The 13,421-nt window shown below is 49.1% G+C and overlaps 1 protein-coding gene across 1 annotated transcript in view; it reads left to right on the top strand.

Annotated features, from left to right (window-relative positions):
• The window catches only part of LOC140489388 (arf-GAP with dual PH domain-containing protein 1), a 64,170-nt gene extending 62,240 nt beyond the window's left edge, over nucleotides 1–1,930 (top strand). Inside the window, exons 10-11 of the mRNA XM_072588889.1 lie at nucleotides 439–670; nucleotides 1,364–1,930. Of these exons, the coding sequence (XP_072444990.1) occupies nucleotides 439–670; nucleotides 1,364–1,392 (261 nt within the window). The 3' untranslated portion in view covers nucleotides 1,393–1,930. The remainder of the gene's footprint in view (nucleotides 1–438; nucleotides 671–1,363) is intronic.
• Nucleotides 1,931–13,421: the final 11,491 nt, after the last annotated feature.

Raw genomic sequence — 13,421 nt, 5'->3', positions numbered from 1 at the left:
TCCCTATAGCTCAAACCCTCCAACCCCGGCAACATCCTTGTAAATCTTTTCTGAACCCTTTCAAGTTTCACAACATCCTTCCGATAGTAGATGGTTCGTAGAATGCCTCAGATTCAATGTTTACAATGCCCCAGGGTCAGGATAGATGGAAGGTTGTTAACAAAGGATCGAGATGGGCAGGCAAGGGGCTTATCTTTACTCAGTGCTGTTGTGATGATTTGGAATACACAGCCAGAAAGGTCGGTGGAAGGGAGACCAGAAGTCACTCTGAGAATGGAAGCTGTCTCAAAGGGGAGAACTCTGAAAGGCCGAGGGGAGAAAGCAGGGACAGTGTGCAGTAGGACTAATTGGATAAAAGGGGAAAGTGCGACCTCCTGAAACCTCCTGCCCCCAAAGCGAGATGGTATTAACGGGCAGTTGTTTGTGAAACTTCTGCAGGATGCATTTGCCAAGGGAGAGGTCTTCATTGGCAGCAGTGAAAACGGGTACCTGGTCAAAGAGGGTCTGTGCCCTGGAGCCCAGAGCAGTCCAGGATGGCAGTATGGCATCACCATAGTAACACCAGACCGAGACTTCCTGTTCACATGTGAAACGGAAAGCGAGCAGCAAGAATGGATAGCAGCATTCAACAGCGTGATCAATCAACAGATGTCACCTCAGGAATATACAGGTATGTTTCTCCCTCTCACTCCCCCAGACCCTCCTGACATGCTCTTTAACCCCTGCCCTCTCTTTAACCATATCTTCTATCATAAATTCCTTACAGTGTGGAAACAGGCCATTTGGCCCATCGTGTCCATACTGACCCTCCAAAGAGCATTCCACCCAGACCAACCTATTCCTGTAACCTTGCATTTCCCATGGCTGGCCCACCTAGCCTGCACATTCCTCGACACAATGGGCAATTTCCCAAGGCCAATTCACCCTAACCTGCACAGCCTTGGACTGTGGGAGGAAACCGGAGGAAACCCACGCAGACACGAGGAGAATGTGCAAACTCCACACAGGGAGTCACCCAAGGGTGAATTCGAACCTGGGTGCCTGGTGCTGTGAGGCAGCAATGCTAACCACTGAGCCACCATGCCAACCCTCTTTACCCCCTCTCTTTACCTCACACCCTCTCTTTAACCCCATCTTCTCCTTAACCCATGTCCTCTCTCTAACATCTCCCCCCCAGTCTGCGAGGAGGAACGAGACAGGGCCATTGTTGACAGAGCACCGTGACTCTGGGTGGTCACTTTCTGAGTGAGGTTCAGAGCCATGAGGATGAAGGGGGTGGGGGGGGGAAGCAAAGAAAGACAAAGAAATGACTATGTGGGTTTCTTCCTCAACTCAGTTCATGACTTCCTTTTCTGTTTTTCAGTGGAAGCCAACTTCAAACACAGACGATAAATCCCCAAACATGCTGACCTCCAACCTTTAACTTCTGACCTCAGCTTTACAGACAGACACAACACAAAGCCATCGCTATGGTGCTGGAAGATTAGAACCTCCCCATTTTTTACCAGTGACTCCACTTCTTACCGATGAGAGTGCGAGGCATTTCCCCTGGGGCCTTGGCTTCATGCGCTGCTGGCGGGCCCCTGGGAATGTTCTAGAACAGAAGCATGATATAACTCGCTCAGCCACATTGAGGGTTCTTGGCACAGCCATGGATGTGAGCTGCAGGGATTCGGCAAGCCAGCTTGGAGGAAACACAAACATTCCACTGTCTATTGGACAGAGAGCTGACAAATCCACCTTCCTGTTGAGGAGATTGGTGTGCCGAGGGACACTCCAATAATCCCAGCACAGTGACACAAATACTCAGCAGAACACTTTGTCCCCCTGGGAATTTAGGGGCATAATAAAATGGAAGCAGGAAAAAAATGTCCCAACTAGAATAGTGGAGGGATATTCTTTAGCCAATAAAGCTGAGGCATATTCATAAGGACAGTGTATCTGACCCTGACCTTGGAGTGTTTGATGGTGACAGTGTAGAGAAGCTTTACTCTGTATCTAACCCTGTGCTGTCCCTGTCCTGGGAGTGTTTGATGGGGACAGTGTAGAGGGAGCTTTACTCTGTATCTAACCCTGTGCTGTCCCTGTCCTGGGAGTGTTTGATGGGCACAGTGTAGAGGGAGCTTTACTCTGTATCTAACTGTTCATCTATGTTGGGTGCAAGTTGTCCGATTGTCTTGTACATTCTCTAATTGTCCCTCCGTTTGAGTGTCACACATCTCCCCCCAGCCCCGCCCCGCCCCAAGCTGGGCTCCTTATTTTCCCAGAGCCAGTACGCATGCCCCCCTGCCATTGCATATTGTTGTCAGTTGGCTGGATGGCTGGCCTGCAAGGTGGAGTGATGCCAATGGGACGGGTTCAATTCCCGCTCCTGGCTGAAGTGACCATGATGGTCTCACCTCATGTCCGGTGACCCTCAGGTTAAACCGCCATCGGTCACCTCTCTAATGAGAGGTAAGGACAATAGCAGTTTGGTTTTGCCATTATCTGCACTGTAGTCTTTGCTCACCAGGGGATGGTGTCGATCACCTTAACCTTAACCCTTCGTTTGTAATCACCAATTGACCCTGGGTCCTTTATTTCCTCACAGCCTGAGGTGCTGCTAGTCTGGATGCCTAAATCAGGAGTGTGTTTCTTTCCCCAGTCCTGACAACCCATCTCTCTCCCCAATCGACAACAGCAGCTACCAAACGTCGTGTTTCTGATCATCCCTGTCGCCATTCACAAATTTCTCTAGCAACCCCCAAAGGCGGGGTCCTTCAGGCTGTTGCAGAGATACCTCATGTGGCCAAGTTCAGGAGAAATGCTGCTCTCTGAGTGGTCATGAAAACATTAACTGCTTCTTTCGAATATTTCAACTGTTCAGTTAAAAACAAAATCTCCTACCAACCTCCACGGGAAAAGAAACAGAATGGCAACTGGTTTTTATTTCAAGTTTGATGCTGTCAATGCAACCAATCTGCTCCATCAAATATTAAATGGTGCTGGAGTCAAAACAAAGTTAAAAATCACACACAACACCAGGTTATAGTCCAACAGGTTTAATTGGAAGCACTAGCTTTCAGAGCACTGCTCCTTCATGATTAGATTGGGTTAGGTTCCCTACAGTGTGGAAACAGGCCCTTTGGCCCAACCAGTCCATACCGACCCTCCGAAGAGTAACCCACCCAGACGCATTTCCCTCTGAATGATGCACCTAACACTATGGGCAATTTAGCATGGCCAATTCACCTAATCTGCACATCTTTGGACTGTGGGAGGAAACCGGAGCACCCGGAGGAAACCCACACAGACACGGGGACTAGTACAAACTTCACACAGACAGTCGCCCGAGGCTGGAACCGAACCTGGGTCCCTGGCGCTGTGAGACAGCAGTTCGAACCACTGAGCCACCGTGCCACCATCAGGTGGTTCAAAGCAGCGCTCCGAACCTGTCGGACTGTAACCTGAAGTGTGATTTTTAACTTTGTCCACCCCAGGCCAACACCAGCTCCTCTACATCAAGAGTCAAAACACATTTAAACAGTGCACAGCTAGGATTCAGACTCCCTGAGACCGTGGAGGAGGCGGGTTCAATCAGGGTATTCAGAAAGGAGTTGGATTATTAACCGAAAGGGAAAGGGATAGGGTGGGAAAGGCAAGGAGGTGCCACAATGAGAGTTGCTCTTATGGAGAGCTAGCATGGCCAAAATGGGCCAAATAGCCTTCATCTCCACCTAGACATTCCACCCATGCAGCTGTGAGTTTCCCCGGCCTTTCCCTGCAATGCCCACCTGCCCACCTACATCAGCTGACCTCGCACTGGGTGTCATAGTTAAACTCAGCGCCAGAGGCAAAACTCTGGTCCCGTTTCTGAGGAAGGGTCACTGGACCTGAAATGTTAACTCTGATTTCTCTCCAGAGATGCTGCCAGACCTGCTGAACTTTTCCAGCAATTTCTGATTTCCAGCATCCACAGTTCTTTCTGGTTTTTTGACCAGCCAGCCCTCTGGTTTGGGATTTAGTGACAGCTCTGAAGCTTTTAATGGGGCTTGGTTTTTTTTAAACCTTCAAACTTCGGGAACGCTCTTTATCTGGAATGTTCTCAATTCCCCCGAGGAAATAAATCATCAGGCCCTTCAACCCGTCATCTCCCTCCTGAACCAGAAGGTCTTGGAATCAAATCTGGAAGTGATAATCCAGTGACGCGCTGAGGCAGTGCTGTGTTGTCAGAGGTGCTGTCTCTGAGATGACAGAGTCAAAGAGACGTACAGCATGGAAACAGACCCTTCGGTCCAACCCGTCCATGTTGACCAGATATCCGAACCCAATCTAGTCCCATCTGCCAGCACCTGGCTCATATCCCTCCAAACCCTTCCTATTCATATACCCATCTTTGATGCCTTTTAAATGTTACATTGTATTAGTCTCCATCACTTCCTCTGGCAGCTCATTCCACACACGTACCACCCTCTGTGTGAAACAGTTGTCCCTTAGGTCCCTTTTACATCTTAACCCTCTCACCCTAAACCTATATCCTCTAGTTCTGAACTCCCCCACCCCAGGGGGATGTGGATAGGATAAATAGACTTTGTCTATTTATCCTATCCACATCCCTCATAATTTTGTAAACCTCTATAAAGTCACCCCTCAGCCTCCAACGCTCCAGGGAAAACAGCCCCAGCCTGTTCAGCCTCTCCCTGTAGCTCAAACCCTCCAACCCTGGCAACATCCTTGTAAATCTTTTCAGAACCCTTTCAAGTTTCACAACATCCTTAAGAGACCAGAATTGCATACAATATTCCAAAAATTGCCGAACCAATGTCCTGTACAGCCACAACATGACCTCCCAACTCCTGTACTCAATACTCTGACCAATAAAGGAAAGCATACCAAACGCCGCCTTCACTATCTTATCTACCTGCAACTCCACTTTCAAGGAGCTATGAACCTGCACTCCAAGGTCTCTTTGTTCAGCAACATCCCTAGAACCTTGCCATTAAGTGTATAAGTCCTGCTAAGATTTGCTTTCCCAAAATGTAACACCTCGTATTTATCTGAATTAAACTCCATCAGCCACTTCTCAGCCCATTGGCCCATCTGGTCAAGATCCCATTGTAATGTGAGGTAACCTTCTTCGCTGTCTGCTACCCTTCCAATTTTGGTGTTCTCTGCAAACTTACTAACCATTCCTCCTAATATAAACCATTTATATAAATGTCGAAAACCAAGATCTGACAATATCTTCTCTGGTGGAGGGAGATGACCGCCTGGCCACAGTTGGGCAAGGGAGCAGGGCACTTGTGTGCCCCAGGATCAGTGATCCTACTTCAACTAATCCCTACAGTGTGGAAACAGGCCCTTCAGCCCAACCAGTCCACACTGACCCTCCAAAGAGTAACCCACCCAGACCCATTTCCCTCTGACTAATGCACCTAACACTACTGGCAATTTTGCATGGCCAATTCACCTGACCTGCACATCTTTGGATTGTGGGAGGAAATCGGAGCACCCGGAGGAAACCCACGCAGACACGGGGAGAATGTGCAAACTCCACACAGACAGTCACCCGAGGCTGGAATCAAACCCAGGTCCCTGGTGCTGTGAGGCAGCAGTGCTAATCACTGAGTCACCGTGCCGCTCCCCCCCACCCAATGCAAGATACAGGCCAATGCTTTGTTATCACATCACAGTTTGTGAGAAGCTTGCTGTACATAAACCACCTGCATACGGAATCACAGACGTGTTATGGCACAGCAGGAGGCCACTGTGTCTGAAACGGCCGTTCGAATGAGCACCATTCCATAACATCCCATTGTACGGAATTTACATGTTCTCCCCATGTCTGTGTGGGGTTCCCCCGGGTGCTCTGGTTTCATCCCACAGTCCAAAGATGTGCAGGTCAGGGAGAATTGGCCGTGCTAAATTGCCCGTAGTGTTTCGGGACGTGTAGGGTGTTAGGTGCATTAGTCAGGGGTAAATATAGGGCAGTGAAATGGTCTAGGTGGAATACTCTTCAGAGGTTCAGTTGTGGACGTGTTGGGCTGAAGGTCCTGTTTCCACGTTGTAGAGATTCTATGAAAGTTGTATCAACAACATTCTTGAACCTTGTCCCCACAGCCCTGCACCTTGTTTCTGTCCAATGCACTCTCAAATGTCCAAATGGAACCTGAGTCCACCACACTTCCAGACCCATACATTACCGCAGCGATGACACCTCAAAACACTTCTGTGATTCCGTACAGAGCCACTTTATACACAGCAGGATCCCACAAACTGCGACGTGAAGTACTTTGGGGCAGCCTGAGGGCGCTATAAAAATGCAAGTTCTTCCTAATCTTTTCTCCGGTCGACAAATAATGGGCTACCTGGGCCAACAGAGACAGCCGCTCAGAATGGTTGTGATCAATGGTGAGCACGCCCAGTAAACTGAGTGGAAAGGGATCGACTGGGTTAGGTTGCTGTTGGGAAAAGCAGCTCTGGACAGGACAAAGCAAATGATCTTTCAGAGTTCCGAACAAATGATTCTCACAACCACACTTCAAAAAGAAATTAAACTAGAAGGAGGCCCTTCAGCCCATCATGTCTGTACCAGCCATGAAGCACGCTGCAAATGCACGAATCCCATTTCCCGGCACTTGTCCCATAGACGAGCACGCTGGGTGCAGAGATGATGTGTCACTGATCACATACAAACTATTCAAGGTTCTGGGCAGAAGAATTAGAAAAGAAATTGTTATTGGACTTTTTCGGGCTGCACGAACAAAGGGATTGATGAAAGAGTTGGTGCATTAGGAAGACTCACCGTTAAAGGGAGGGGGGAGAGAGGGAAGTGGAGAGATTAGGGAGGATATTCCAGAGCTTAGCCCCCAAGCAGATATTGGCACAGTTGGCACACACTGAGCATTTAAAATCGGGAATCATAATGATGCACAGCACGGAAACAGACCCTTCAGGCCAACCCACCCATGCCGACCAGATATCCTAAATAAATCTAGTCCCATTTGCCAGCATTTGGACCATATCCTTCCAAAACCCTTCCTAATCATATAACAATCCAGATGCCTTTTAAATGCTGTAATTGTACCAGCCTCCACCACTTCCTCTGGCAGCTCATTCCATACACATACCACCCTCTGTGTGAAAAAGATCCCCCTTTTAAATCTTTCCCCTTTCACATTAAACCTATGCCCTCTTCTTCTGGCTTTCCCCAGCCCAGGGAAAAGACCTTGTCCATTTACCCTATTCACATCCCTCATGATTTTGTAAACCTCTATAAGGTCATCCCTCAGCCATTAACGCTCCAAGGAAAACAGCCCCAGACTCTTCAGTCTCTCCCTGTAGCTCAAACCCTCCAACCCTGGCAACATCCTTGTAAATCTCTTCTGAACACTTGCAAATTTCACAATATTTTTCCTCGAACATGGTTCTGTCATGACAAGAGATTAGAATTAGAGGCACTTGTGTCAGATTTAACCTGGGAGTGCTCGATGACAGAACCAGGAATCTGAAATGTAAGACTTGAAACACCCTCATCTTGGTAAGTACAAAACTTAACAGCAATAATGAAGGAGAAAAGCATCACATTTATAAGCTCAAAAGCAGCTTATTGCATTCAATGAATACCCTTGCTGTAAACTGTGATGCAGGAGTCGAAAGGCGAAATTATTGCAGGGACTCACACTGAGACGGGTGAGTCAGAAATCACAAAGAGATGGGAGACAGCTTCATCAATGAAGCTCAAGCAGAGAACAATGTGAGGGAAAGGGGAGGGGGGAACATTACAGGACGCACTACAGAGAAGTCAGCAGTCAGTGTCAGGAAATCAGGAATCCAAATGCAAATACTGGAATTTCTCCTGATGCAGAGAGAGGTTGTGCATTCCAAGATTAAAGAACTTCAAAAGCCATTCTTCCACACACAAAGGACATTCCAAATAGTTTCACAGAATATTGATAACCTGTCATCGCTGTTGGTTATTTAGGAAACACAACAGGCAACACAGAGTGCCACACTGTCAGAGGGTTAGTACTGAGGGAGTGCTGCACTGTCAAAGGGTCAGTGCTGAGGGAATGCTGCACTGTCAAAGGGTCAGTGCTGAGGGAGTGCCGCACGATCGGAGGGTCAGTGCTGAGGGAGTGCTGCACTTTCGGAGGGTCAGTACTGAGGGATTGCCGCACTATCGGAGGGTCAGTACTGAGGGATTGCCGCACTATCGGAGGGTCAGTGATGAGGGAATGCCTCACTGTTGGAGGGTCAGGGCTGAGGGAGTGCCACACTGTCAGAGGGTCAGTGCTGAGGGAGTGCCGTACTGTCAGAGGGTCAGTGCTGAGGGAGTGCCACACTGTCAGAGGGTCAGTGCTGAGGGAGTGCTGCACTGTCAGAGGGTCAGTGCTGAGGGAGTGCTGCACTGTCAGAGGGTCAGTGCTGAGGGAGTGCTGCACTGTCGGAGGGTCAGTGCTGAGGGAGTGCTGCACTGTCGGAGGGTCAGTGCTGAGGGAGTGCTGCACTGTCAGAGGGTCAGTGCTGAGGGAGTGCCGCACTGTCAGAGGGTCAGTGCTGAGGGATTGCCGCACTATCGGAGGGTCAGTGCTGAGGGAGCGCCACACTGTCGGAAGGTCAGTGCTGAGGGAGTGCCACACTGTCGGAAGGTCAGTGCTGAGGGAGTGCCGCACTGTCGGAGGGTCAGTGCTGAGGGAGTGCCGCACTATCGGAGGGTCAGTGCTGAGGGATTGCCGCACTATCGGAGGGTCAGTACTGAGGGATTGCCGCACTATCGGAGGGTCAGTGATTAGGGAATGCCTCACTGTTGGAGGGTCAGGGCTGAGGGAGTGCCACACTGTCAGAGGGTCAGTGCTGAGGGAGTGCCGTACTGTCAGAGGGTCAGTGCTGAGGGAGTGCCGCACTGTCGGAGGGTCAGTGCTGAGGGAGTGCCGCACTATCGGAGGGTCAGTACTGAGGGATTGCCGCACTATCGGAGGGTCAGTACTGAGGGATTGCCGCACTATCGGAGGGTCAGTGATTAGGGAATGCCTCACTGTTGGAGGGTCAGGGCTGAGGGAGTGCCACACTGTCAGAGGGTCAGTGCTGAGGGAGTGCCGTACTGTCAGAGGGTCAGTGCTGAGGGAGTGCTGCACTGTCAGAGGGTCGGTGCTGAGGGAGTGCTGCACTGTCAGAGGGTCAGTGCTGAGGGAGTGCTGCACTGTCGGAGGGTCAGTGCTGAGGGAGTGCTGCACTGTCAGAGGGTCAGTGCTGAGGGAGTGCTGCACTGTCAGAGGGTCAGTGCTGAGGGATTGCCGCACTATCGGAGGGTCAGTGCTGAGGGAGCGCCACACTGTCGGAAGGTCAGTGCTGAGGGAGTGCCACACTGTCGGAAGGTCAGTGCTGAGGGAGTGCCGCACTGTCGGAGGGTCATTGCTGAGGGAGTGCCGCACTGTCGGAGGGTCAGTGCTGAGGGAGTGCTGCACTGTCAGAGGGTCAGTACTGAGGGAGTGCTGCACTGTCAGAGGGTCAGTGCTGAGGGAGCGCCACACTGTCGGAAGGTCAGTGCTGAGGGAGTGCCACACTGTCGGAAGGTCAGTGCTGAGGGAGTGCCGCACTGTCGGAGGGTCATTGCTGAGGGAGTGCCGCACTGTCGGAGGGTCAGTGCTGAGGGAGTGCTGCACTGTCAGAGGGTCAGTACTGAGGGAGTGCTGCACTGTCAGAGGGTCAGTACTGAGGGAGTGCCACACTGTCAGAGGGTCAGTGCTGAGGGAATGCCACACTGTCGGAGGGTCAGTGCTGAGGGAGTGCCGCACTGTCGGAGGGTCAGTACTGAGGGAATGCCTCACTGTTGGAGGGTCAGTGCTGAGGGAGTGCCGCACTGTCAGAGGATCAGTGCTGAGGGAATGCCTCACTGTTGGAGGGTGATTACTGAGTGAACGCTGCACTATCCTGGATTAATATTCAGCCTATGGCTACCATCAGTCAGAAGAAATCTTTACCAACCTGTCATAGGAGGAACTATCACTGACTCTGGGAAGGTAGACAGAAAATGCTAGAAATACTCAGTGAGTCTGGCCACATCGATGAAGAGAGCAATCAAGATTAACATATCAAGACGATGAACTTTCTTCAAAGTTCAAAGGAAATGTTGGAATCATCACAGGTTTTGACCAGGTGAAGAGGGGTTGGTGGGAAACGAAAATGGAATTCTTTGTAACTGTTCTGTCTCCCTCTCTCTCCCTCTCCCTCTCTGATTCTCTCCCTCTCTGTCTCTCTCTCTCACTTTCTCGTCCTCTCTTTCTGTCTCTCTCTCTCTATATCACATTCTCTCCCTCTCTTTCTCTCTCCCTCTCTCTTCCAATGAAGCTGAAGGGAAATTTGAAGAACTTCAACTCCTCTTTCCATTGAGCACATTGTCACCTTCCAGACTTAACATGGCGGTTTGACAGTTTTAGACCGCAATCTCTTCGGTCACTCGTTTCTTTCTTTTCACATATTTGGGTTGAATTCTCTGCCCTCTCCTGCTTTTGCCAACATCTTGCAGCTGTTCGTCATCCCACAGACTCAACTCACTCGAGGCAAACCTTTTGTCTCGTTGCTTTATTTTCTTGTCCCATCTCCATTCCCTCAGGCTTGTCATTCATTGATGATTGATTGCTTCCTGTCTTCCATTCACTCCCTGAGCTTCCCTTTCATTCCTCGTCCCTTGTTTCCACTCGCTCACCACCTCTTGCAATTCCAGACTGTTCCTGGCTCTGATGGAAAGTCACAGAGCTGATACGTCACCAATAACTTTCTCTCGCAACACGGACAGCATTCTCAACTTTTATCACGTTGCTGTTGGTAGGAGCTTTCTGTGGATAAACTAGCTACTGCCCTTTGGCACCGTAGGAAGGTCGCACAACAGGAATGAGACCATTCAACCCCTCTGTATCCATGCTAGCCCTCTGCAGGTACAGTTGCACAAGCCACGCTTTCAGATAACGGCCTGGTTTTCCTTCGAAAGCCTCAGTTCAACCACCACCACACTCTCAGACGGTTCATTCCAAATCCTGACCACTCACTGCGTAAGAAAGGTTTTCCCATGTTGCTATTGTACCTTTTCTTCGATCCTTTCACTAATGGGAACAATGTCTGCCGCTTTCCTTACCCAACAGTGAATGTTTTGGTAGAGAATCAGCCCCTATCCAGTCAATGAAAGAATAGGCTAAGGGGCTAAATGGCCACTGCATGTTTTACCCACCTTCCTGTGCCCAGACCTCATGATTTTGAACGCTTCTATCAAATCTCTTTTTGATCGGAACGGCCTCAGTTTCTTCAAGCTATCCACGTCACTCAAATTAACCAGTCACACAGAACTCAAGTGTTGCTGAACAAAAAGACACATTTTGTTGAAGCTTTGCCTCTGGCCCTCATCAGGATACTTTTGCAAGAATACCAGTATAAAGGGGGAAACATCAGGACACTTGTGCAAGAATACAAATGCAAAGGGAAAAAACATCAGGACACTTTTTGTAAGAATACCAGTGTAAAGGGGGAAACATCAGGACACTTGTGCAAGAATACCAATGTAAAGGGATAAAAATCAGGACAATTTTTGCAAGAATACCAATGCAAAGGGCAAAACATCAGGACACTCTTGTAAGAATACCAGTGTGAGGGAGAGACTTGTACAGCACCAGTGGATATGGCTGATTGGATAACAGGTAGATTCTGATTGTTAAAGGCATTAGGAATGTATCAGTTATTTATAAGCAATTAGCAAAGTCCCTTTTCCCTCAAAGTATTCTTGTTAATCTTTTTTGCAGTCTGTGGGTGGACATGGTGGCTCAGTGGTTTGCACTGCTGCCTCATAGCACCAAAGACCTGGGTTTGATTCCACCCTTGGGTGACTGTCTCTGTGTGGAGTTTGCACATTCTCCCCATGTCTGCATGAGTTTCCTCTGTGTGCTCCAGTTTCCTCCCACAGTCCAAAGATGTGCAGGGTAGGTGAATTGGCTATGCTAAATTACCCATAGTGTCCAAGGATGTGTAGGCAAGGTGAGTTAGCCATAGGAAGTGCAAGTATAGGGCTGGGGACGGGTGGGATGGTTCCCAGAGGGTCGGTGTGGACTCGATGGGTTGAATGGCCTGCTTCCACATTGTAGAGACCCTATGACTCTTAAGTCCAAAAATGTGCAGGTTAGGTGGATTGGTCATACTGAGATTGTCGATAATGTCCAAGGAGGTGTAGGCTAGTTGGATTAGCCATTGTAAGTGAAGGATATGGTAGGGGACTGGGTTTGGGTGATATGTTCTTTGGAAGGTCAGTGTAGACTCGATGGGCCGAATGGCCTCTTTCTGCACTGTAGGAATTCTATGATTCTCGAAAGTCTTCACTAGGCCCTAAGCTTTTTACTTTTTCACACCATGCCTCCATTTACAAAGCTTTATTAAGCTGCTTTCTCAATCTGTCCCACTACCTTTCATCATTTGCATACATATATCCACAAGGATCTCTGCTCCTCCACCCCCTTTAGATTTGTCCCCATTATCTTTTTTTTTATCTTGCTTCTCACCAAAGTGAGTCAACCAGCAAGAACACATCAAAAATGTCCTCTGTTGTCCATAAAGCATTTTGGGAATACCTGAGGTTGTGGCAGGTGCTACATAAATGCAAATTCACCTTCTGTCTACACGTTTGCTGCTAAAAAGAAACCTGTAGCAGTAAACAGCACAGCGCTACCAAATTAAGAGGTTGTGGGAAAAACACGCTGACTCCCAATTTAACAAGCCAGCTTTTGCAGTTCAGTTCAGACAAACCACAGTTAGAGCACACAGTCTACAAATAAATGCAGAGGGCTTTGGTCTTTTTATAAGGACGTTTGGTGCATTCCTTTAACTCATGTTGCTACCAACTTGATTAACTCTTCTCAAACACATCCCTGACTCTGACACAGTCGCAAACAACTGCACACCAAATTGGGCTCTTGGGGCACAGTGGCAGTGTCCCTACCTTTCGGCCAGCAGGAACGAGTTCAGGTCCCACCCAGGGGAAAGCGAGGACTGCAGATGCTGGAGATTAGAGTCGAAGAGTGTGTTGCTGGAAAAGCGCAGCAGGTCAGGCAGCATCCGAGGAGCAGGAGAGTCGACGTTTTGGGCATAAGCCCTTCATCGGAATGCCCACCTGCTCCAGGGGTGTGTTGTAACATTTCGGACCAGGATAAATTGTAAAAATAAAATCTATTCTGACAACAACTGCATCCCCAGAGCGATAAACTCTATTTGGGCACACTCGCGGATACCTCATCTCTAAACAAACACTTCTTTCACATCATCACTAATCACTTGTTTTGTAAAATGGTAGAGGTGGTGAAAGATTTTTTTTAATGGATGCCTATTGCGCCCGCCCCCCCCCCCCCCCCCCCCAATGGTTTCCCCTCCCCCAGCCCAAGGTTGTCACTAACTGGAGGTATCCT

The sequence above is a fragment of the Chiloscyllium punctatum genome, chromosome 18 (genome assembly GCF_047496795.1).
Source record: "Chiloscyllium punctatum isolate Juve2018m chromosome 18, sChiPun1.3, whole genome shotgun sequence".
Lineage (NCBI taxonomy): Eukaryota > Metazoa > Chordata > Chondrichthyes > Orectolobiformes > Hemiscylliidae > Chiloscyllium > Chiloscyllium punctatum.
The sequence above is the reverse complement of the archived record's forward strand: the minus strand, read 5'-3'. Positions and strand labels throughout refer to the sequence as shown.